Source organism: Blastomyces dermatitidis (assembly GCF_000003525.1).
Source record: "Blastomyces dermatitidis ER-3 genomic scaffold supercont1.4, whole genome shotgun sequence".
Classification (NCBI taxonomy): Eukaryota; Fungi; Ascomycota; class Eurotiomycetes; order Onygenales; family Ajellomycetaceae; genus Blastomyces; species Blastomyces dermatitidis.
Window position 1 is genome coordinate 5,383,695 of NW_025544777.1, and position 25,658 is coordinate 5,409,352.

The 25,658-nt window shown below is 30.5% G+C and overlaps 1 protein-coding gene and 1 pseudogene across 2 annotated transcripts; both read left to right on the forward strand.

Annotated features, from left to right (window-relative positions):
* The first annotated feature begins 1,370 nt into the window (after positions 1 to 1,370).
* On the forward strand, positions 1,371 to 1,459 carry BDCG_16960 (annotated as a pseudogene). The gene has a single exon. The product of its transcript is annotated as a tRNA-OTHER (tRNA).
* A 4,090-nt stretch (positions 1,460 to 5,549) lies between these two features.
* Positions 5,550 to 6,224, forward strand: BDCG_16961 (uncharacterized protein; the record flags this gene model as incomplete). The annotated part of the gene is made up of 2 exons (XM_045426140.1): positions 5,550 to 5,594; positions 6,096 to 6,224. The coding sequence occupies 2 exons, from the start codon at positions 5,550 to 5,552 to the stop codon at positions 6,222 to 6,224; spliced, it is 174 nt and encodes a 57-aa protein (XP_045280923.1).
* Positions 6,225 to 25,658: the final 19,434 nt, after the last annotated feature.

Genomic DNA, 25,658 nt, shown 5'->3' on the forward strand with positions numbered 1-25,658 from the left:
TTTCATATTATCATTAGACATGATTATATCGATTGTCAGATGTATGATATCTATGGAATCTGAAGAAGTGTAATCATATTCTCATATGTCTGAGTGTCAGAACTCTCAGGTCTTTCACTGACATTCTCTTTTATAAGATCTTATTCTCTTTGTAAGATCTTGTTGCAGGGCCAGAGTGACTGGCGAGCAAGCTGCTATCTGAAAACTCAGTGTTCACTTAACTGTGTGACTGTTTCTCTTTCTTACACATCATTACACATTCAGATATCTCTCAATGAATAATCATTTCTAATGAGGAGATAATGCTGAATAATTGTTTCCTAATAAGAAGACAATGAATGTTTTTATAGTGTAAGAGGCCTACACTGATTAGATCAGTATAATATTGATAGGTCTTATATAACAAAGATAAAAATGTTAGAGAAGGAAAGAAAGAGAAAGTGCAAGAATCAGTGATTGAGATGGATATTTATACACATATGTGGTGGTGTACACAGTGGAGCTTCAGGGCGGAAGAATATACATGCATTCATAGCAGCTGAGGATTGGTGATCAGGAATGGCTGAGAATCGGAGTGTATGCTACACACGTTCATAGCGGCCGAGGATCGGCGATCAGGAATGGCCGAGGATCGGAGCGTACACTACGCGCGTTCGTAGCGGCCGCGGATCGGCGATCGGGAATGGAAGAATCTATGAAGTGTAATGGAATAGTCTATATGATTGATCGGGCGCAGCCCGCCACAATTATCTTATAAAACTGAAACAGTAAATTAATTATATATTTCAACTATATTCACTTTATATTAGAAAGTTTCAATATCTGAATCTTTTCTTAATCAGAGTGTTATACTCAATGATCAATTATCTGATATAATCAAAGAGCTTAAACAGTTATCTTATATATTGATCTTCATTATATTCTAACATTTTGTATCATATTCAGTGATGTGTAGACTGGCTGCTGAGATTATGAATTTCACATTTGATTTCATTTAGTCTGATCTCATACATTTCTTGGCATGAATCCCGCTGGGACTGGCTATTAAAAAAACATGTAAAGTGACTATATATCAGATCTTAAAATGAAACCATGACTTGAAAAAAATAAGAAAGTGATCTCATTTGATCTCATTTAGTCTTATTCTTGGTATAAAGTTACTATTTTTAGACATTTTAAGGTTTTTTTTAAACTATTTTTAATTTTTTAAAAAGTAACACTTTTTGATAACACTTAAATGAGATTTAAAGTCATTTAAAGAAATAAAAATAATTTAAATTGAGAAGTGAAAATCATGATCTTATTTGGAAAATGTAACAAGAGTAGACAGTAAGTCTCACTGAAACAGTATGAGACTACTATCTAATGTTGCCCCGGTGGCTGAATGGTTAATGCGGCCACCTGGTAGCGCCTTGGCGTGGGAAACCAAGGCGTGTGGGTTCGAAACCCGCAGGGGATACATTAAATCCGGAACTCAAGCACCTCAGGTTCCTAATAAATACAGAGGTGTACAAATCGCTTCAATAAATCGCTCTATGTTCCTGGGCTGGGAAGTTATTATCGCATGTATCTAATTGTCACTTCTTTGTATTTCCTATGTTCTCGTTATCTTGATATGGTCTCAACACCTGTATTTCCTCCTGTATAATCAACACTTGACCTGTATTTAACATCACGCAAGGACTCATCATAAGCTCCGCTTGCATATGAGTATAATGGAAGAATAATAATAATAATAATAACTATCTAATGTTAAAACCGTGTAATGAAATCAGTAGAATTGATAATGAGACTATCAAAAAATCTGATTCTAGTTTCAGACATGATCACACGGTCAGTCTAGTGATATGACTGATTTGTTTATTTATTAAATATTATGAAATTATTATTATTGTTTAGAGAAGATATAAATTATATTAATAATATTTCAAATCTGTGATATTTAAATTATTAGTTAATCTATTCAAAATTAACAGTAGTATTATTAAAAAGCATTATTAAAAAGTAATATTAAAAAGTGTTATTAAAAAACATTATCTTTTACAAAGTAAATATAGAAGTTACTTAAGTAATCACTTTTATCTCATTCTCATCTCAAGAATCAGTCATCTTATTATTCTTTATCTTGATATTAAGATTCTTTATCAGTTTTTGCATCACAAGTTGAATCATATAAGTAATACAGAAGATATGATCTTGTTTATCATTTCAGAAATACAAAGTCAATTTTTACTTCAAGCTCTTTATCATAGTGTAGTTATTCACAGCATTGTCAGTTATAATTGTAAGAAGACTGAGACTAATATCTTAATAATCATTTTTAATCACAGTCATTAATATCTCTACTATATAATTCTCAGTATAACTACTGATCAATGATTCAAATTCAATTAATATCTCTTAATAAGTTCAGTTCTCATTAATATAATAACATATATCTCTCATAAATACAAGATTATTTATACTAGTTCATACATTTACTGTGAGAGACACTCTTCAATGATTCTTCAACTCTGATTCTAGATATTGTATATTAACTTTGTAGTATATCTTAAGATTGAACTGAAGACAGAATTAATGTGAAATATGAAGATTTGAATTAAGTATTTAAAGAAGTGTTTGAAATTCAGAGTTTTCAATTGATTGAAGAGAAAGATTCAGAGATATACATATATAAAGTAATTATTCACAAAAGTTATTAGATAAGAGTTATGAAATCAGAGTACTGATATATGATTATTTTTATATAATTTTCTTCAAATTAGAAAGTTAGTATTATTAAAAATTATTATCTGATAGAGTAACTTATCAGCTCAGTAGTAATTTTCTGATTATTTTTCTTTTATTATCTGTATTCTGATAACTTCAGATGTCAAGAAATTTCTTCAGAGTTATAATCAGTTTATAATGAATATTTCTGAATGAAGTTGCAGTGATTGTAGTAAAGAAATGACTTGTAAGAGGTCTACGCTGAATAGATTGATATAATATATAGATCTTATATAACAAAGAGAAAAATATTAAAGAAGGAAAAGAAAGAGAAAGTATAAGAATCAGTGATTGAAGTGAATATTTATACATGTATGTGATGATGTACACAGTGAAGCTTCAGAATAGAAGAATATATACATGTTTATAGCAGCCGAGAATCAGTGATCAGAATATACACATTCATAGCAGTCAAGAGTCAGTAATTGAGAATGAGGCAATAGAAATCTATGAAGTGTACAGAATAGTCTATATAATTGATTAAGTACAGCCTGTTACATTAGTCTCTCTCTTTCAGAAGCAGTTCTTATCAGTCAAGAGCTGCTGTTTCAGATAACACAGAACTCAGAGTTCAGATCAGTTAATTATAGCTGACTTATTTCACAAAATATTATCAGTTACTGTCATATAATTTCTTATCAAGAATATCTTCAATCTCTTACACAAGCTCATTATCTTCTTCTATAATCTCTGACAGCTAGACTGACCGCTGGGACCATGAATTTCACGTTTGATCTCATTTGATCTGGTCTCATACATTTCTTGGCGTGAATCCCGCTGAGGGCTATTAAAAAAACAGGTAAAGTGACTATATATCAGATCTTAAAATGAAATCATGACTTGAAAAAAATGAGAAAGTGATCTCATTTGATTCTATTTAGTCTCATTCTTGGCATAAAGTTACTATTTTTAGACATTTTAAGGTTTTTTTTAGACTATTTTTAATTTTTTAAAAAGTAACACTTTTTGATAACACTCAAATAAGATTTAAAGTCATTTAAAGCAATAAAAATAATTTAAATTGAGAAGTGAAAATCATGATCTCATTTGAAAAATGTGATAAGAGTAGACTGACCGTGTGACTGCGTCTGAGACCAGGACTAAACTTTACAGTTATCATGTTACCTAAAAGCATTACTTCTGATCATGATTTGTGTTCATCACATTGATCTCAAATCATGTTATTTCAAATATTAAAGATCTCAGATTCACTTTTCAAATAAAAATCTAGTTCTGAATAAAGAATATATTTGAATTCTTAGTCACATTTTCATTCTAATCTCATTATTGAGAATGGTATTAAATGAGATCATAAAATCACTTCTCACTTACATAATATTATAACATAATGCTCATTTGTTGAAAATTCAACAGAGAGTGTTATTAAATATTATTACTTTTCTAAACACAGATCATAATTCATATAATTTTAATTATGAAAAAAACATAAAATACAAAAAAAATAAAAAAAAAAAACAAAACAAATATAAGAAAAAATCACATTAAAAAAAAAGAAAAGAAAAAGAAAAAAATAAAAAATAAAAACAAAAAAAATCAAGATTGCAGAACTGCAGTACTTTTAAAATACTCACTTCTCAGAGTCTTCACAATGTTCATCATCAACTGTGTATCTCTCACAGTGAGAGTAACATGACTGCAATGAGCTATTGTCTTAACATCATCTAATAAATAATCAGTATATATCTGTATAAATGTGAATAATTAGAAAATATACACTTAAAAAGTGTGGTCAGGATGAACTCTGCTATCACTTGAATGATATCAAGAGTAGAATGCTGAAATCAATGATTTCTTTCATTGATTTCATAAACAAGATGTGTGAAGATGATCTTGAAGAATATAAGATTCTCTGACTTCTGATAAAAATAAATCTCATGAAGAGACTCTATTTTCATGATATCAGAGACTGAGTATTATTAAAATGTATTACTTTCATACAATGCATATACACTTACTGTGATGATTCACTCTCTGCACATGTAACTGAGAGTTGCAGCTTTCTCACACTGCACAGCTCTCTCTGAGATGCTGCTGTTGATTTGCAACTCACACAGTCTCTCAGTTCAGCATGTGCTGTGTGTATACAGCTCTGCATGCTGAGACTGTGTTGATCATTATGACCTGATGTGATACTCACTTTTCATGAGTCATGTTTTGTTTGAGAGAGAGAGGGAAAGATATAACTGTTATTTTATTGAGAAAGAGATGAATAATTAGTATTATTGAATTAATTTAATTCATCTGCATTTAAAATTTGATTAGTTTATACTCTTCAATTTGAGGGTTTCTATGAGTGTTTTAATAGTTTTCATACCAGCTTGAACTTAGTGATGAATTGAAGAAGAAGAGAAAAGAGAGAAGAAAGAAATGAGAATAACTTATCTTTATAATATAAAAACAGAGAATTGCTGTAATCATTCTCTCTAGTAATAAAGATCTGTTTTCTGCATGTATTCCTGATATAGATTATATGATAAATGCATACAAAGAATATCAATAGTGTATGTATTGAATAAAGATAATATTGCTATACAACACTGTAGTCATTTCTGTACATCTCTGAAAGCTGTTAATAGTTTCTTTGTCTCTTTATATTTGATAAGTCAATAATATATTCTGATGCACTTCTTCTTTCATCATCATTATCATCATTATTATCATCATCATTATTATCATTATGATCATCATCATCATCATCATTATTATTATCATATCATTGCCTGTCTTCATCTCTCTTTTAACACTTATTAAAATCAATCATGTCATCTCTCTTCAAATATTCTGTGGTTCTGCGGATCATCAAGGTACGTGAGCACTGTCACAGATTAAAGAAAGAGAAGAAGAAGATGTTCAAGTGTGAGAAGACAGATTGCAAGATATGTTATAATGCCTTGAAGAGACTCTGTAAGAGAGTAGAATAATAATGATTTTAAGTAATACTTCTGATAGATTTAGACTGAACTAAGTATAGAAATAAAGTGAATAGCACTGCCTGTGAGAGATTGAAAAAAAAGACAGTGAAGAGTCTTATATAGTAGTGATGAAATCAGAAGAAGTTCTGAGAATGATTTGAGATTAAGATGAAGAGAGAGAGGAAGAAGAAGAGTATTACTGTAAATAAGTAATGACAGAAGAAGATTGAGAAGGTATTGAAGTGAGAGATAAAGAAGTCAAAACTGATAAGTTTTTTATTGAGAGATAATGATTTTTAATAATAATTCTGTTCTCTAATTGATTAGCAGGAGCTGACAGAGAAGAAGAGAATTGAGGCCTTGTTCAGATCTTGAATACACTTCATGATTCAGAATATTGAGAAGACAGCTCTGCTCTCTGAGCATGTCAATCTGCTTGCTGCTGAGGTGAAACCCGAGGCAGTAGATCAGAAAATGCAGGATTTTGAGACACAGATTGATCTGGCTGAAGAGAAGCAGTGAGAACTCTTCTCTGAGAAGGCAGTGAAGAGAGATTTTGAGATGATTATCATCTCAGATAAGAAGAAGAAGAAGAAGAAGAAGAAGAAGAAGAAGAAGAATAAGAAGTGAATTGTGAAGAATGATAAGAAGAATGAGAAAGAGAAGAAGTAGATTTTTTTCTTTTTATATTAGTTAATTGTAAGTTTAAGTTTTTAATTATTAATAATTAAAATTGATTTTGAGTTTTCAAAAATTATTGTACAAGTTGTAATCAAGTCAGGAATGATATATATATATATATATATTTAACTATCATGATTTATAAATCACTATAATGTATAAGTATCAACATTTTTTCAACATTGATATTCACAATATTAATATATTTTTAATGATATTATCTGATAATGCAATTTGATAATGCTCTCTTTCACAATATTAATATATTTCAAGAAATATGATAGAGATTAATCAAGATTGTTTATTTACTTTTATACATTAATGATATTCAATCTGAGTTAGTACTAAAATTATAACTAAGCTAAGAAACAAGATTATTTTCTCTTATATTAATTCTTCTTACACACATCAGTGATCAGTTATTGAAAATAAATTATTATCTTTCTCAAATTATTATCATATCTTCTGAATTCACTTCTTTCATTTCTTTTACTTCTATTGAAGATTCACAAACTCTTCAAGAAATCACTGTAAATTATAAAGTCTACATTATTTACAATTCAACACTGAATACTCTCTTTCAATTACAATGAATAATCACTTCATTCTTCACATCTGATTTCAGGTCATGAAATTTATGAAAAACTCAACACAAATATTGAGATGAACTATAAAATAATTATCAACAGATTACATTGCAGATTACTGAAGAGTCATCTCTTTACTATAATTATTATAACTTTATTCAGAAATATTCATTATAAACTGATCATAGCTCTGAAGAAATTTTCTGACATCTGAAGTCATCAGAAAGCAGATAATAAAAGAAAAATAATCAGAAAATTACTACTGAGCTGATAAGTTACTTTATTAGATAATGATTTTTGATAATGCTAACTTTCTAATTTGAAGGAAATTATGTGAAAATGACTTTGTATCAGTACTCTGATTTCACAACTCTTATCTGATAACTTCTGTGAATAATTACTTTATATGTGTATATCTCTGAATCTTTCTCTTCAATTAATTGAAAACTCCGAATTTTGAACACTTCTTCAAATGCTTAATTTAAATCTTCATATTTCACATTGATTCTGTCTTCAGTTCAATCTTGAGACACACTACAAAGTCAATATGTAATATCTAGAATCAGAGTTGAAGAATCATTGAAGAGTATCTCTCACAGTGAATGTATAGACTAGTATAAACAATCTTACATTTATAAGAGTTACATGTTATTACATTGATGAGAACTGAACTTATTAAGAGATATTAATTGAATTTAAATCATTAATCAGTAGTCATACTGAGAATTATATAACAGAGATATTAATAACTGTGATTAAAAATGACTATTGAGATATTAGTCTCAGTCTTCTTATAATTACAACTGATAATGCTGTGAATAACTACACTATGATGAAGAGCTTGAAGCAAAAATTGGCTTTGTATTTCTGAAATGATAAATAAGGTCATATTCTCTGCATTACTCATGTGATTCAACTTGTGATGCAAACACTGATAAAGAATCTTAACATTGAGATAAAGAATAATGAGATGACTGGTTCTTGAGATGAGAATGAGATGAAAGTGATTACTCAAGTAACTTTTACATTCACTTTACAAAAGATAATGTTTTTTGACAATACTTTTTAATATTGCTTTTTGATAATGCTTTTTAATAATGCTACTGTTAATTTTGAATAGATTGACTAATAATTTAAATATCATAGATTCAAAACATTGTTAATATAATTTGTATCTCTTCTAAATAATAACAATAATTTCATAATATTCAATAAATAAACAAATCAGTCACATCACTGAATATGATACAGAATGTTAGAACACAGTGAAGTTCAATATATAAGATAACTGTTCAGACTCTTTGATTATATCAGACAATTGATCATTGAGTGCAATACTCTGATTGAGAAAAGATTCAGATATTGAAACTTTCTGATATAAAGTGAACTCAGTTGAAATATGTAATTGATTTAATGTTTCAGTTTTATAAGATAATAAAGACAGTCTCACTCACTTGTACATCAATGCTGCAGTCAGTCTGATAAGTGTATAACAGTTTATTTACTCATCTTGAGAAGCAGTTGAATCACTTAAAAAGAAATTCAGTCTGGGATGATGCTATAGCACAGGCTATTATTACTGTAAGAAATAAACTGGTATATTACTACAGCAAAATGAAACAATCTTTTGCAGAGTACTATACTATAGCAGCTCTACTAGATCTCTTCTGTCAAGTTAATATCTACACTTCTCAAGATTAAACAGAGAAGAAATGAGACTCAGATGTCAAATTAGTCTAAGACTACTATAATACCAACTATCAGAGATTTGAATGAGCAGATGTTTGAGATGTGAAGACAGTGAAATACAATTCTCTAGTAAGTAATAATCTTTGATAACACTTCATATCATATAGAACTATAATACTAACTTTGAAACAGAACTTATATACATTGATTACAACTGAAAATCAGGTAAAACTATATACTTGTAAAGCTGAATTTAACTGCTATCTTCAAGATAATTCAATGAATTTATACATCAAATCAATTCTAGAGTTATAAAAAATTGTTGAGAGTACATATTCAACTATTACACTGATGATATATGATATTCTGACAATTTCATTGACAGAGATGAGAATGAAGTGAAAGTTCAACTCAAGTTGAGATATTTATCACTATTGCTGAGAACAATTACAAGGAGAAATAATCAAGAAACTCATGATTGTAAAACATGAAATTATCAGACAGTTTAATACCTCTGATCACAGCATATCAGAGAAGTGTAGTTTTCATGAGAAAGTAAAGAATAAACTTACACAAGAATGTATTTAGTTATTTCATGAGTGTTATCAATAATTGTTATCAAATTCTGATTATATAAGCAATCACTGAATGAACTGAATGAGACTGATTTTAATCTTCAGTCTCAGTCTCATTCTGATTTTAAAAGAATGATTATCTTTCACAGTTTATTCTGGAAAATTACTCTCATTTCACTGTTCTTGAATTAAATCTGGTCATTTTTCATGTCATTTCTCTCAGAAATGGTTCATTTTCAGATTTTTTTGAGACTTGGTCCTGATGAGACTCACGTCAAGAAATGTATGAAACCAGATCAAATGAGACTAAATGTGAAATTCATGGTCCCGCCGGCCAGTCTAGATAAGAGTAGACAGTAAGTCTCACTGAGACAGTATGAGACTACTATTTAATATTAAAACTGTGTAATGAAATCAGTCAAATTGATAATAAGACTATGAAAAAATCTGGTTCTGATCTCAGACACAGTCACACAGTCAGTCTACTGACAGCTGTTAGTCAGAAGTCAGTTAAGAAGAGAACAGATCAGTGACAGCACAGTGAAGTAAGCTTGTATAAAAGATATTATGAATCTCTGATAATATATCAAGATAATAGTTATAACTATCTAGAACTTCTATCACTTTATACTTAGTATAATGATAATTCAGTGTATGAGATGAACATGTAATTCATATATTCTTAAGATTCAATCACACTAAGTCTTCTATCTTATACTGCTTAGTGAGATCTTAGTGAACATTGATTTAATTCTCTTGATCTTGTTTCACAGCTGTTATGAAGGCTTCTGCTCAGTCATAAGCATCTCAGAGCTTTATTACTATATTATCAGTGATCTGAATCAGACTGCAGAAGTTTAATGTGAACTGTGTAATCTCTAGAAGATTTAACATCTTTATGTAATAACTGTGTATAAGAAAGAACAGACTTACATCTGTTGAAACAGTATCTTAATTATTAATAGCTATCTCTGTGTGTAGAAGAAGATCATGTTAATTATCTTATAAGTAATTGCAGAACTTACAGTGATAATTCTTCACAGTCTGAATTATCTATTCTGATATATCACCAGTCTTGAGATGATAAGCAGTTGATAGACAGTGTGTAATCTTGAGAACTAGACAGATTCTTATTCAGAGAGCACTTATAAATTGACAGTCTTAATTCAATACTATAGATCTCAGTATTTCATACATTTGATAGAACAGACTCTGTAGAAAAGCTTCAGTAACTTGTTCAGTATTCATCTTATTACAAGATTTCAATATTTTATCTTTACTTAATCAATTCACAATGATCAGAGTGTTTCTACAATTCTTACTCTTAGATAAATTAATAGCAAAGTCAATTACTACATCTCATCAGATTCTATCAGAGATATTAAGTGATTTCAATAGATCCTTTCTACAGTTCTTTTATAAGATAACAGAAGAATAGTGATTGCAGTTTCAGATAAAGTGTCTGATACTATTTAATATCTCAGATCTGTAGAACTCTTAGAAGAATATTCTATATAGTTATTCACAGTCTGAATAATCAGTTATACACAAATCATGCATCTCTTATATTATTCAAGTATATAAGAGTTTGAAGTGAGAGACTCAGTGTCATTTGCAGAATCATAGAGTGCTATTATCATCAATTGAATATTCTGAGATATCAGTTCTTATACATAGTTCTGAGAGAAATCAGAGTGCTTCTTGATATACTGCTTTGATAAGAGTCTGAAGAAGTTCATCAGTCTGAGCTACCGTATGTCACAGTTCATTCAGTATAGAGAAAGTGAAGATATCAATATCTGTATCAGTTTAAAGAGAGAATGTTCTAATCAGAGAAGTATATATAGTGTCATGAGTTATTCTATCTTAATCAATTAATATCTTCAAATCTAAGAGCTGATGTTCTCAGTTCATTCAGTGTGTGTCTGTCACATCAGATAATATATCTTATTCTCATCATAAGAGAGTGTCTGTCATTGAGTTCTGACTGTTAAGATAGTAGTGTATCATAAAATGAAAGCAGTTTAGAAATTCAGATTATCATATCTATTATTCAGTGAGTTTACAGATGATTATAAAGTGCTTGAAATTCTTATAATCTATGATTATCTCAAATTCAGAGATGCTTCAGAGTTCAGAGTCTTATTCTTCTAGACAGTGTACAATTGTGAGAAGTTTCTTGTCATAGATCTTATAATTGCATTCAGAAGAACTCAGTTTCTTAGATATAAAGATATATAATTGTAGAACATCTTCATCATTATATTACAATATCACTTCTTCTATCATATAGTTAGAGAAATCAGCTTCAATAACTGTTTTATAATCAGAATTAAATATTATTAGCAGAGAAGTATTGATGAACATCTTCTTTATCTGTATAAATGCAGCTTCAGTATTCACTGATCACTGAAATACTGAGTTCTTCTTGATAAGTTCTGTAAGTAATCTCATGATATCTGAGAAGTTTCATATAAATTGTGGTTCGGAAGAACGTACAACCGTCGGATAATAACGCGGCCGCTTCCGAACTACTAGCGTATGTGTACAAGTGTAAAGAGGCCATAGCAGCCGCTAATTAATTTAGCATATAATATTATAATATATAAGAAGCCGGTGTACACCTGTAATTGTACACGGACTTAAGCAATCTTTGAATCACATCTGATAGCATGTCTAAAAACTGGTGAGAAGTGCAGGCTTCTCCAGAGCATGATAATTCTGTCTACAAAGTGATTTATAGTTATCATGCCAGTGTGGCCCTAGAACATCTCAAAAGATAGTGTATAAAGAGTGATGAGTGAAAGAGCATTTGATTGATACTGCTTCACTTATTGAGGAAAAACTCCACACCCAGGTGAATGCCATGTATGTGAACAGATGAGGTGTGAGAAAGGAGATGAGAGCAGTGAACCAGATTCAAAGAAGTTCACTCCCTACTCAAAAGAAGGATAAAAAGAAGGGAATGACTATCACCAGAGTTGTATAATGATCACAGAAATCATATAATGATAATGATACAGTGATATAACAATAGACATTATATAATTAACAAGAAATCACTGAAATGAATATCTTTTCTAGCTGATATAAACAACACCCTTCTCTGCTACCTGAATTGAAAGATATACAGAATCTCTCAGAGAGTTTACTTGAAGCAGTAAGAAAAGCAGCTGAAACTGCTGAACTGAAATCAAAGCTCTGTACATATACAAGAATTCTAAACAAGATTGAGGCCTTGCATACACAGTGACAGGCTGAGATGAAAGTTAAGTAATAATTGACATTCACTGCAGATCAAGCATTTACTATGAAGAGCTTTACTAATGCAATCATCATCATCAATAAGAATAGAGAAAACCAGATCTTAGATCTGTAGTAGAAGATTAAATATTTATACAGATAGATAACTACACTGAATCTGAAGATCTTATCATAATTATTCACAATCTCTTCAGAAGTATACACATCATCAGAGACTGCTGCACAGAATGAGAATCTGAGCATGAAATACATCAAGCTGAGAGATCTGCTGAAGTTATCAAGCTTCAATAATAACTGAAAAAATGATGCTGCAATCAGCTGACTAAGTCAGATGTAATTATATTATTGAATTCAATGTGAACTCATAGACAGACAGTTAACAGAATTTTAACAAGTCTTAAGATCTGCTGTGTTTCTACATGAAAAAGTGAAGTCATTATAAATGACTGATGAAAAGATGAATCTCACAGACTCAGAGTAATATTCATTTTCATAAACATAGAATGAGTTTTTCAAATGAATCTTACATAACTTTAAGAAAGTAAATGTGTAAGATAAGTATTATAAATGCTTCACTGAGTGTAGATAAGTAAATAATCTTATATTGTACTTCACACACTTCAGCTTATACTATCTTATATTGAATAAAGAGCTTTCAATATCTTTCTATTTACAGATCTTCATTCATGATCTTATATCTGAGTTGAGAGTAGAATGAAAATACTTAATCTCACAGTCAGACATAGTGAAGAAAGCATATAATATTCTTATTATACAGAAACAAGTGAGTCAATTGTAATAGAAAATACTGCAATCAAGTATACTTCAGCAGAGAATAAGTAATCAGACTTCTATGACACAAGTCACACACTCAGATATGATGAATCTAGATCTGAATGTCATTGCTAAAGTATCAAATTCTCTGAAAAAGAGATTCTCTAGATGAAAATCTTGATGTTATAAGCATTGAGCTTGCTTCAACTGTAGATGTCAAAATCATGATGTAAAAGATTGCACTCAGTGTATATAGTCAAGAGAAGTAAAAGAGTCAAAAAACTAGCAGAATCAGTGAGCTTGAAGACACTCACTGATATTCTATGAAAAGCCTTCAAAGTGAAAGAGATGTCTGTGTTAGATGTCTCTTTGAATTCTGTGAATATAAGAAAGAAGCAGACTTCTGACTGAGAAGTGAGTGAGAATGAAGTAAATACTCATCTCAATATCTTGAGACCTGAAATGTTAATGTATAGAGAGCACTTGAGTAAGAATTGAGAGATAACTGCAAAAGTATTAACAGACACAGAAGCTTCTATACAATATATTAATAATTATATGATCTGAAGATTGAAAGAAGTTCACTGAGTGAAGAATTCTCAATGCATAAGATTATCTAATAACTGATATTTGATATCATCTGCAAGAGTAAGAGTTCTCTTGCACTTTAGAGAATCATCTTACTATATTTGAGTGTGAGAGCTGCAGAATGTGAAATATGATCTTATTCTCAGACTTGATTGATTTCAAAGATTCAATTTACAGATTCAATAATGTACATGTTATATACAGTTAACTGATAGAAAGAAAATGATTCATATAATTCTATCAACTAATATGAGAAGAACATTTCATATCTCTGATATAGAAGAGTTAAATCTGCTTACACATTAACAAGCAAAGAGAATGATTTATAAGACCTCATTTGAAAGCATTCTGTATGTCATACAGGACCTGAAAGCAGAGGAAACCAAGATAAAAGATATACAGAAGAATAAGTGTATGAAGAAGCTTCTGAAAAAGTATGAAAAGATCTTCTGAACAGATCTTTCACTGAAATTACTGCTGAAATGAGAATTTGTACATGAGATTGACACAGAGAATGCAAAACCAGTCAATCAGAATGTGTACTCTCTGTCATAAATACATTTCAAAGAACATAAGTGTCAGATTACAGATCTTCTAGAATATGATCTTATATAACTCTCATCAAGTGTGTGAGGCTTTTCAGTTCTATTTATGAAAAAGATGAGTGAAGAGTGACAGATGTATATTGATTATTAAGCACTTAATAAGCTTACAATCAAGAATGAATATTCACTGTCATAGATTCAATAACAGTTGAATATGATTAAAAATGTCTGATATCTATTGAAGATTGATCTTCTCTCAGAATACTGATAGATCTGTATAGATAAACTGTCAGTTCTGTGAACTGCATTTAATATACAATGAGAAAAGTTTGAATTCCTGATAATACTATTTAATCTGACAAATGTGCCTGTCATCTTTTAAATAATAATGAATACAATTCTTCATAAACAGAATGAAATCTCATGTCTTATATATCTTGATAATATTCTAGTCTTTTCAAACTTATATAATGAATATCTGAAGTATCTCAATGAAGTGCTTACAACTCTGATAGAGTATAAGCTCTATATTAAATTAATCAAGTATGTGTTTGAAACAGAAGAGTTGAAGTTTATAGAATATGTAATAAGTAATGACTGTATATACCTCATTCTGAAGAAATTGAATGTCATAGTAAATTAACTGTGACTGAGAAATGTATATCATATATAACAGTGTCTTGAATTGATCTCATACTACTACAGGTTTATTAAGGATTTCATATGAATATCTACATCACTCTCAGATCTCTTAAGAGAAATGAATGCAAATCTGTGAAAGAAGAAGTTTTATTCAATTATCTGAAATGCTGTGTGTGAAGAGGCTTTTCTCACACTGAGAGAATGTATAATAACATTCTCAGTACTTATTCAATCAGATTGTAATAACTCTTTCTATATTGAGATAGATATATCTGAATAAGCTATCAGAGACACTCTTCTACAGATGAATAAGAACAGCAAGCTGCACTTGATAATATATAATGATAGAAAACTATCAGACACTGAGCTCAATTATTCAGTGTATGAAAAGAAATTGCTAGCAATCAAGCACATGCTGGTGTTGTGAAATAGATATATTAATAACAGATATATAACAATGATAATCACAGATTATGAAAGTCTTATCTATCTACAATCAATGATAAAATCTTTCAAATACTTAGCACATTGAATCTCAGAGTTTCAAGCATACAATCTTCATATCAAATACTGAAAGAAATTGAATGCTGTGATATCTGATGTAATCAGTCATAGATCTGATTTCATAAGTGAGAATTCTGTGAATCAGGTATAAGAAATGTTCATGTTAAACATGTTGAGAGAATGCAAGGAATCAGAATAAGTGAATATTATAATCTCTCACTTGAAAGATAGCAAGATGTTGAATGATAAGTATCTTGTGAAAGTAGTAGAAGAGATGCTTTCAAACTTCAAGCTGAGAAAATTGAAAAATGATATTATGCTTTACTGCAATCTAGAATATATAGAAGCTCTCTATCTAGAATCTTCATTTAGACATAACTTGATAGCTCACATGCACAAGGAATTCAGTCACTTAGAAAGCTCTGAACTTATAAACATACTTGAATCAAGAGTATACTGGCCAAGCATGACTGAGAACATTCAGATGTACACTCACAAGTGCCTGAATTGCCAGGTCGTGAAAGGATCTAAGAAAGGATTAGAATGTGAGAAGACATAACATCAGATGAAGTGTATAATACAACTATTTAAATGATGAGAGATGAATTTCATAGACATATTACTGTGAATGCTAAATGAAAATTGATGAATAATCACTGCTATAGATTACACTACTGACTGATCAGTTGTGAAAGCAGTTTCAGAGATGATAGAGAAGATGATAGTGAAGTTTCTACATGATGAGATCTATGTTAACTATGAAATACTGCATGAGATTCTAACTGATAATGATGCAAATCTCATAGAAGAAGTGATGAGGCATTTTATAGATCAGTTACAGACAAAACATTGTAGAACAATACTATATCATTCACAGATAAATGAGAAGATGAAACACTTGAATGAAATCTTGAGCAACATGCTAATGAAATATCTAGTGAGTAAGTCTATGAGATTATGAGATGAATATCTTGATCAGGCACTATTAGCCACACGAATTCAGCAGCATGTAGTCTTCAAGTGTTTATCATTCTATCTGTTTTATGGATTGCATCTGTGCATTCCGAAGAATGCTTCGGAAAAGGTGAGGGAGGGAATAGCAGTTGCAGATGCAACAGTTGCAGATGCAGCAGGAACAGCAGTTACAGATGCAGCAGTAGTAGTTGCAGACACAACAGTCACAGACACAGAACCAAGATTGAAAGAGATCAGCCACACATGTGGAAAAGCTAATAAGTTACTTCTAAATTAAGCAATTCAATTGAAAAGAATATGAGACTCACTTGTTAAGAAATTAAGTCTCAAGATAAGAATGTGAGTTCTTGTATGCAATGAGAGTTCTGAGAAGTTTCAATCTAGATGATTTGAGCTATATAAAATACTCAAATCACATTCTTTGAAAATGTACACATTGAAAGAATCAGAGAAACAGATCTTACACAACTTAATCAATGATTCACAACTTATGAAAGTAAAGATATAAGACTTGAGCAGATTATAGTTATTTATAGCACTATTATCAGTGTTGAAAAAGAAGAGACTTACAATTGAAAAGTCTCATGAAGTAAGAGAAATTATAGACACTTACAAATCAGATGATCTCACTTATTCTGATCTTTTCATAATTATAAGAAAAGAATGAGAAGTAATGAAGAAATCAGATGAATATCACACTTTAATAAGTGATGAGACTGTAGTCAGTTGTATAATAACACACTGCAGACAGCAGACATAACACAGTAAAGAGTAGTCTCAGAGTGACAGACTTGTATATGAATCAGATTGCAGAAGAAAAAGAGATTCAGAGTTGAATTTGACTGTTTATACCAGTTCAATTGTGAAGATTACAGAGAATGAACTATCTGAAACATCTGTAAATATGTAAGACCAAGTCATCTTGACCTCTGAAGACACTCAGAGATTGAGTGAGATTAGTTTTGATAGGCTGTTTACTGTAGTAGTCTGAGCAGGTGAAGAGAGACAGTATAATACATGAGATAGAATCACAAAAAATGAAAGCTGCTGAACCTAGTCACTGAATACTGTATTATATAGAGATTATATAAGAGTAGTGACTAGCAGATAAAGAAAAAGTGTAAGAAAAGAAAGAAGATAATGAATTGATCATTAACTGTAAGAATCAGCTGTAAAAGATAAAATGTTATCATATACACTTCATTCATTTTCATATGTCACATGTTTAATCTATTTCCAACATCACATCATCAGAAAAATGTCAAAAATAAAGAAAATCTCAAAACTTGAGATCTGTAAGAGATTTGAGAGCTGTAAGTCACTCTTATAACAACACTGTACATATCTTCAATTCCTCTACTGCTCTATGTATAACATTAATGTCATTTATTGCAATATTGACTGGAATGCTAATATAGAAATGCACATGTGTATATGTAGAGAAATTGAAGAAGAGCACAGAACCTGCAGAATCAGAAGCTAGAATAGAGAAAATAAAGACAGAAGAAACAGAAGAAGAAGAAGATACAGAACTGAATAAATAATGATGAGAGTCATCTGAGACTGAACACTTATGATCTGATATGCACACAATCTTTCTCACAGAGAAGAAAGAGAAAGTGATAAGAGAAGCTTAAAGATGAGAGAGAATAGTCTCAGCAGTATTATCATCTTTGATGAGAATGATCTCTGATACTGAAGTAACTAAGAATCATTGTTAGTGAATGAAAATTGCAAAAGCAGAGATAATAATTACTGAATGAACACTCACTGATCTTAGAATTATACATGCAATTACAATACACATAAGACTTCTCAGAAAGAGAGAGAGAGACACAGAGAAATACAGAAAGCAGAACACAGTGTGTGAACAGCTTATTTTCATGATGATATCTCAGATAAGATGTACAAGTCTCACATCTGCAGATGTAAAAGAGTATAACATTCATATTCTCATTTCTAAAAACACAGATATCTTTTATCTGCATCGTGAAGTCAGACAACAGATATCAGAGAATAGGCTGATATAGATCTATTATTCTGAAGAAATTTATCAGAGCAGATATCTCTGTGATGTTGAACTTTACAGTTGTAAAAAGCTTCTTGATATCTGTGAATGCCATGACTTCATGCATAGTAAAACTTATAATGATTTCTTCTAAGAACAGAAAAATCAGTATCAGATCAAAAAGATGAAAAGAAAAAGACTTATAATCTTAACACTGTTAAGAAGAGAGGTGATTCTCTGATATGAATAAATGATTATTTCATTACAAATATTTAAAATGAATATAATAATCAGTGTCTGTGACTGAGCTTCAGATAGTTATATTATACACAGTCTTTATACAATAAATTGTTCTGAGAGTCAGCAAGAAGAGCAGGAGTATACACACTGAAAAATATAGTTCATTAAGTCTATGCAACATCTCCTTGAAACAGGGAGAGCTGATAATGAAGACAGAGACAGCAAAACCAGAGATCGCGGGAACAGGAGTAGCGGGAGCGGGAGAACCAGACACAGGGGCAGGTGTAGAAGATTGAGAGAGAGTGACAGAGAAAGAAATAGAGAGAGCAGATGAAAATGCAGAAGACTCAGTCACACATGACACAGACAATTCCTTCATTATCACATTCTCTAAGTTCTCAATCAATAATTCAATATTGAGTTCACTATCATCAGCAGACGCGGATCTGTCAATGTGTGAGAATTCTATGTGAATAAAAACAACATATCAGCATCTGCATCCACGCGAAATCATGTCAGAAAAACATGATCAGAAACTCACTGAGAAGGAAACAGTCAAGAGTGTATGAGAAGATGAAGAAGATGCATCATTCATGATAATACATTCTGACAATTGTTAGAAGATAAACAAGTCCTGATTGCATTTCACAATGCATTACACTTACTGCTAACAAACTGCCTGGTATGAGCACTACAATGACACTTGTTATAAGAATGAGAGGCCATTGCCAGAAATGTGTATGATGTGATAGGTGAACAGATAGAAAGAGTTGAACAGAAGAAGGAATAGAAATCTTGAATGATAATAACATTCAATGATGATAATAATGAAGAAGATGATTAAAGAATGAGAAAAGTTAGTAAATGAGTAATGTAATATAGTGAAAGTTTCTTTGTAAGAGCATACACAGAACACTAGCTGAATCAGAGATAGATTACATGATTGTGAAATGCTAGTGATGAGCTAATCTGCATGAAGCTAGAGTGTATGATATGATCATGTGAGTGTGACTGAATCTGATGGGGGAGGATGTGATTTGAAAGAATGTATGACTGTTGAATAATAACACGGCTGCTTCTGAACTACTAGTGTATGTGTATGAGTGTAAAGGGGCCATAGCAGCTGCTAATTAATTTAGTGTATGATATTACAATATATAAGAAGCCGGCGTACGCTTGTAATCATACACTGGCTTAAGCAATCTTTGAATCACAAAATCACTGATAGAAGTTAGCAAATCTGATGAAGCTTTATATATCTTTCACAGTATGTGAAGCTTCTCATTCAAGAATAACAGAGACTTTCTCAGAATTCATTTAAATTCTCTTATCAGCTTCTATAATAAAACTCAGATACTTGATACTCTTGACTTCAAAATCACACTTATCAATATCTATCAGTAGGTCTGCTTCTTGTAGTCATTGTATTATCTTTCACACATATTCTTGATATTCTTTCCTGAATTCATCAGTGAAGATGAGAATGTTATCAAGACATGCAGATATGAATTTATCAAGAAAATCTCAGAGTGCTTAGTTAATATACTTCTGAAATATACTGAGAGTGTTAGTCAGTTCAAAGAGTGTGACTACTCATTCAAAGAGATTATATCATGTTCAGAATACTATAAGCCACTCATCTTCTTCAGTGATGCAGATCTTATGAAACACAGTAATAATATCTAACTTTGTAAATCATTGAGCTTGTTCAATACAAGCTAGAGTTTCATTGATAAGAGATAAAGAATAACAGTTCTTCTTCATTAATCTATTCAATTCTCAATAATTCACACAGAACTGAAGTTCTTTATCTGATTTCTTTGTAAAGAGAATAGAGACTGCAGTGAAAGAGTTGTTAATATATATGAATTCTTTATTCAACAGATCATTGAGTGTCTTTTAAAGAAGAAGAAGTTCATCTCAGAACATGTTATAAAGAGAGTCTCATGATAATTCAGAGTTCTTACTGTTCTTCTTTTTCAACTTGATACTGTAGTTCACTTCTGAATCTTGTAAGAGAGATAGATTTGTAGCATTATTATCTTATCAGAAGATATCTAGATATTCATGATATTATTAAGAGAGTTTCATACAAGAATCTGTTATTATAACACAGAATAACTTTTCTAGAGTCTTTTTAATATCAGTTAAACTGATGAAATAGATTGATATATAATTCTGCTATCAGTAATTCTTTCAGTGACTTCTTTTTCTAAGTATTTCATAGGCATTGACAGAGGTCTGTGTCAGATTCATAGTCTTATGAATATTATCCTTGTGAACTCTATCATTATTAGAGAATATTAAACTTCTATTTCAAGCATTTAATAAGATATCTTATTCAGATAGCCAGACAAGTTCTAATATAAGATTATAATCAAGATTATCAACTTTATATGCATAGACATCTTCACACTGATATTCTCTGATATCTATATTTAGTTTCATCATGTAACGGATATAAACATCTTTTAAATTATTCAATTCTGCAAGAAGTCAGAGTTTTAATAAGAAGATACACTGAAGATTATAATATCTCATAACTGAAGATTTAATCATTGCATAGTAGCATAGACTGCTGTCTATTATAATCTTTATATTATACATGTTATTAATCACAGTAAATACAAGAATCACATTCATTATCATTTTCTCTTCAAATCATTGTTGTCTGATCTCTTCAAGCTTCTGTTTATAAATTTGAACAGAAGCTAATCTTTTCTCTGTTTCACTGAGATATTCTCATAGTTATCTTCTGAATCTTTCTTCACTGTAATGTGATTGACATGAACAGATGCTGATTCATTCTTTAAGCAAGAAGACACTGATCTTTCTCTTGATTGAGAAGATACATAGATTAATTAACAGTTGAAAGTGATATATTCTGATCAGTTACAGTTGATGCATACTTTACATTGATATCAATCAGTGACTTCTTCAGAAGTGATCTCAGAAACTCAGAAGCCTGTTCAAACAGCAGAAACTCTTGCTTCTATATAGACATTTAAATCTATTCAGTTCATAATATCTGCATCATTACTGTTACTTCTCTTCAGCACAGATATATAAGTGACTGAAATGTAACATCTTCTGTCACTGTTCTGTATACTCTTAAGCTTGATAAGACAGTCATTCAATATCTGAAGCTGTGTACAGAAGTCTTCATAAGTTAAGTCTTCATTTACACTTATAAAAGTCTGTAAGAGTTTAAAAGTTAATGTCTTCTTGAGCATGCTAATCTTTATTCAATTCTCTTAAGATTGATTATCTGCTTCTAAGATCTTGATATCAAAGTCAGGAATGAATATTATAAGAGAAATGTTTCTCTGTTAAGTACTCTGTAATCAATCTAATATCTTCTGTTGTATAACAGTGTCTTAAAACAGAATATCAAGATATTTCATGATATTGTCAGACATTTGCAATACTGATTCATATGCTTATATTTATAAATGAAACTTCTGTTTCATGTGATTCTTTAATTATTCATTAATATATCAATCTTAATTAATTAGTAAACTGATAGCATCTTTATCTATACTCAGTTTCATAAGCATTTTCATTCTTCATGATGAGTAGAGAGTGAGATCAGAAGTATTGAAATATACAGAAGTATTTAAGCATTCTTTCAGTACTTTTGTATTCAATTCTGTAGATGTTGAAATTGTATGAGTTTCTTATTATGATAATTGTTAAATCTCTTTATATTGATGTTATTGAGTTGCATGCATATCAGCTATTTATTATTATTATAGTTTCAACATTACTCAGAGTTACTGTGATACTGTATCTATACTTATATTCAGAGATTCTCTTATATTATTATTAGATATGATTATATCATTTATTAAATAATATAATATCTGTGAAATCTGAGAAAGTGTAATTATATAAATATCTTATACATCTGAGTGTTAGAACTCTCAGATCTTTTACTGACATTCTCTTTATAAGATCTTATTACAGAGTCAGAGTGACTGATAAGCAAGCTTCTATCTGAGAACTCAGTGTCTGCTTAACTGTGTTTCTTCTTCTTATATATTATTACACATTCAGATATCTCTTGATGAATAATTGTTTCTAATGAGAAGATAATACATGAATAATCATTTCTAATAAGAAGATAATGAATGTTTTTCTAGCATAAGAGCCCTATATCAAATAGATTAATATAATATATAGGTCTTATATAACAAAGGGAAAAACATTAAAGAAGAAAAAGAAAGAGAAAGTATGAGAATCAGTGATTAAAGTGAATATTTATATGTGTATATGATGGCATACGCGGTGGAGCTTCAGAGTGGAAGAATATACACGTGTTTATAGCGGCCGAGGATCGGCGATCAGAACATACATGTTCATAGCAGCCGAGGATCGGCGATCAGAAATGAAGTGATAGAAATCTATGAAGTGTACGGAATAGTCTATATGATTGATCAGGCGCAGCCTGTCACATGACTCTTCAGTAATCTGCAATACAATCTGTTAATAATTATTTCATAGTTCATCTCAGTATTTGTGTTGAGTTTTTCATAAATTTCATGACCTGGAATCAGATGTGAAGAATGAAGTGATTATTTATTATAATTAAAAGAGAGTATTCTGTATTGAATTGTAAATAATATAGACTTTGTAATTTACAGTGATTTCTTAAAGAGTTTATAAATCTTTAATAGAAGTAAAAAAAGTGAAAGAAGTGAATTCAGAAGATATGATAATAATTTAAGAAAGATAATAATTTATTTTCAATAACTGATCACTGATGTGTGTAAGAAGAATTAATATAAGAGAAAATAATCTTGTTTCTTAACTTAGTTATAATTTTAGTACTAACTCAGATTAAATATCATTGATATATAAAAGTAAATAAACAATCTTGATTAATCTCTATCATATTTCTTGAAATATATTAATATTGTAAAAGAGAGTGTTATCAAATTACATTATCAGATAATATTATTAAAAATATATTAATATTATGAATATTAATATGTCAGGTCACATGATCTGGCTTACTAATCCTTTCATCATATAACTTTCCACAAGCTAGTAACCTTTCAATCACACAAGCTTTACACCTTTCACAGGTTATGAGCCCTGTTTTGCATAAGATCACTGCCAATTCGGAATTCCTTGTCAATATAATTATTATTTAACTACTGCTTCATTTGATACACTCATCAGAAGTTAAAATCATCTTATTCTATCAGTATTAATATGTTTGAGATCTTGATGATCAATAATACTATTACTCACTTAAAAAAGAGACTTGCAGAAAACGCATTACATTTGCAAAAAAGCAAGAAAAGAGAATGATATTAGCAAGGATTCAATAAATGAATATCAAGACAGCGGATTCAATATGATCCCGCTCACACACATGTTCATGATCTCATGTTCTTTTCACTGAATCAGTTGCAGTTGATGATGATTCTTCACACTGATACTCTGCCAGTGAATATTCTTCTGAAGCCTTTGAAAGCTTTATTAATAAACACTCTGAAACACTCTCTCAATTCGAAGCTGGTTTGAATACAGCTTCTGACACAGTCAGACTGACCCTCCGATCTACTTGATAGCTTGATGCTGGTTCTCTTGATGAGAATAATGAACACTCAGATATCTACTGTTCAGACGAGGCAATATCAGATCAACAGATGAAGCATCTCAAGATAATACTTGAGATGAACAAGAGAAAGCAAAGAGTTCTAGAACTCAAACTACAACTGAAAAAACTCTGTCAACAGAGATTCTCTTCAGATTAATCACAGAATGTTAACAATCATTCTGTCATCATATTAACAGCTCATACAGTCACATGAAATTCTAATCTCAGTGAAAGATTGAAATTCAAACTTTATGAATCAGATAGCTGTGTTGATAAGACAATCTCTCAATTCAAGAAAGATGTTAAGAATACTGTGAGATCAAACAGTCTAACTGACATATTCAATTACATCACATGAAGCATCTTCATGAAATTGAAACTAGTTAATGCACAGTGTTGATATATGATAAAGAAACAACAGACTCAGAACCCTCTACAAAGAGATGATAAATAAGCATCATTCTGAGACATCAGAAACCGGTGGCTCTACACATTAATCTTGAACTTCTTGAGTGCAGGTGTCAGATCACATTTCTTCAAGTATGATGAAAATCAGATCACTTATACTCTATAAAATGCAATTGAACAGGAATACTCTGTTCTCAAAACATAGTTATGCTGTGAGACAGTTCTGAAATTCATGTCTCTTAGTGACACACAGGTCATCAATCTACACACATTCTTTGATAAGTTCTGATCTGTCATTCTGAAATTGAAGATGTTGAATGCTTCCCTCTCAGATGTGTGAATATTTGATATCTTCTACTCAGTTCTACTCAACAATTGAAGGAATTACATTCAGAAGAAGATAGAGAAGATACAGGATTTCAAATCCACAGCTGTGATATTGAATGTTGATCTTCTCATAAAGGAAATCCGTTTGCGGCTTCATTCTTCAAAAGATAAAAAGAATCTGCAGAATATAGATTCTGCGGCTAACACAGCTACAACAGCTACAACAGATACAATGATCACTACATCTATTAATTCAAACAACAATACATTGAATTCGGCCTCTAGAGGCCGTACTGAATGTGGCTATGATAGTACTCAAGAGAGCTTCTGAAATTATCAGAGATTAGAAAATCCATCTATCTATTCTGAATGTGAGAGATCTCACTTTGACAACTGTTAATTAATCAATTCAGACAGTGCTTCAGATAATTGAAGAATCTACAATGCTGTGAGAATAAAGAAATTCAAGGAAAAGAAGGAAAAGAACAATAGTGAGAGTGAGACTCAACTATTCATTACAGATGATTCAGAGACCTTTCAG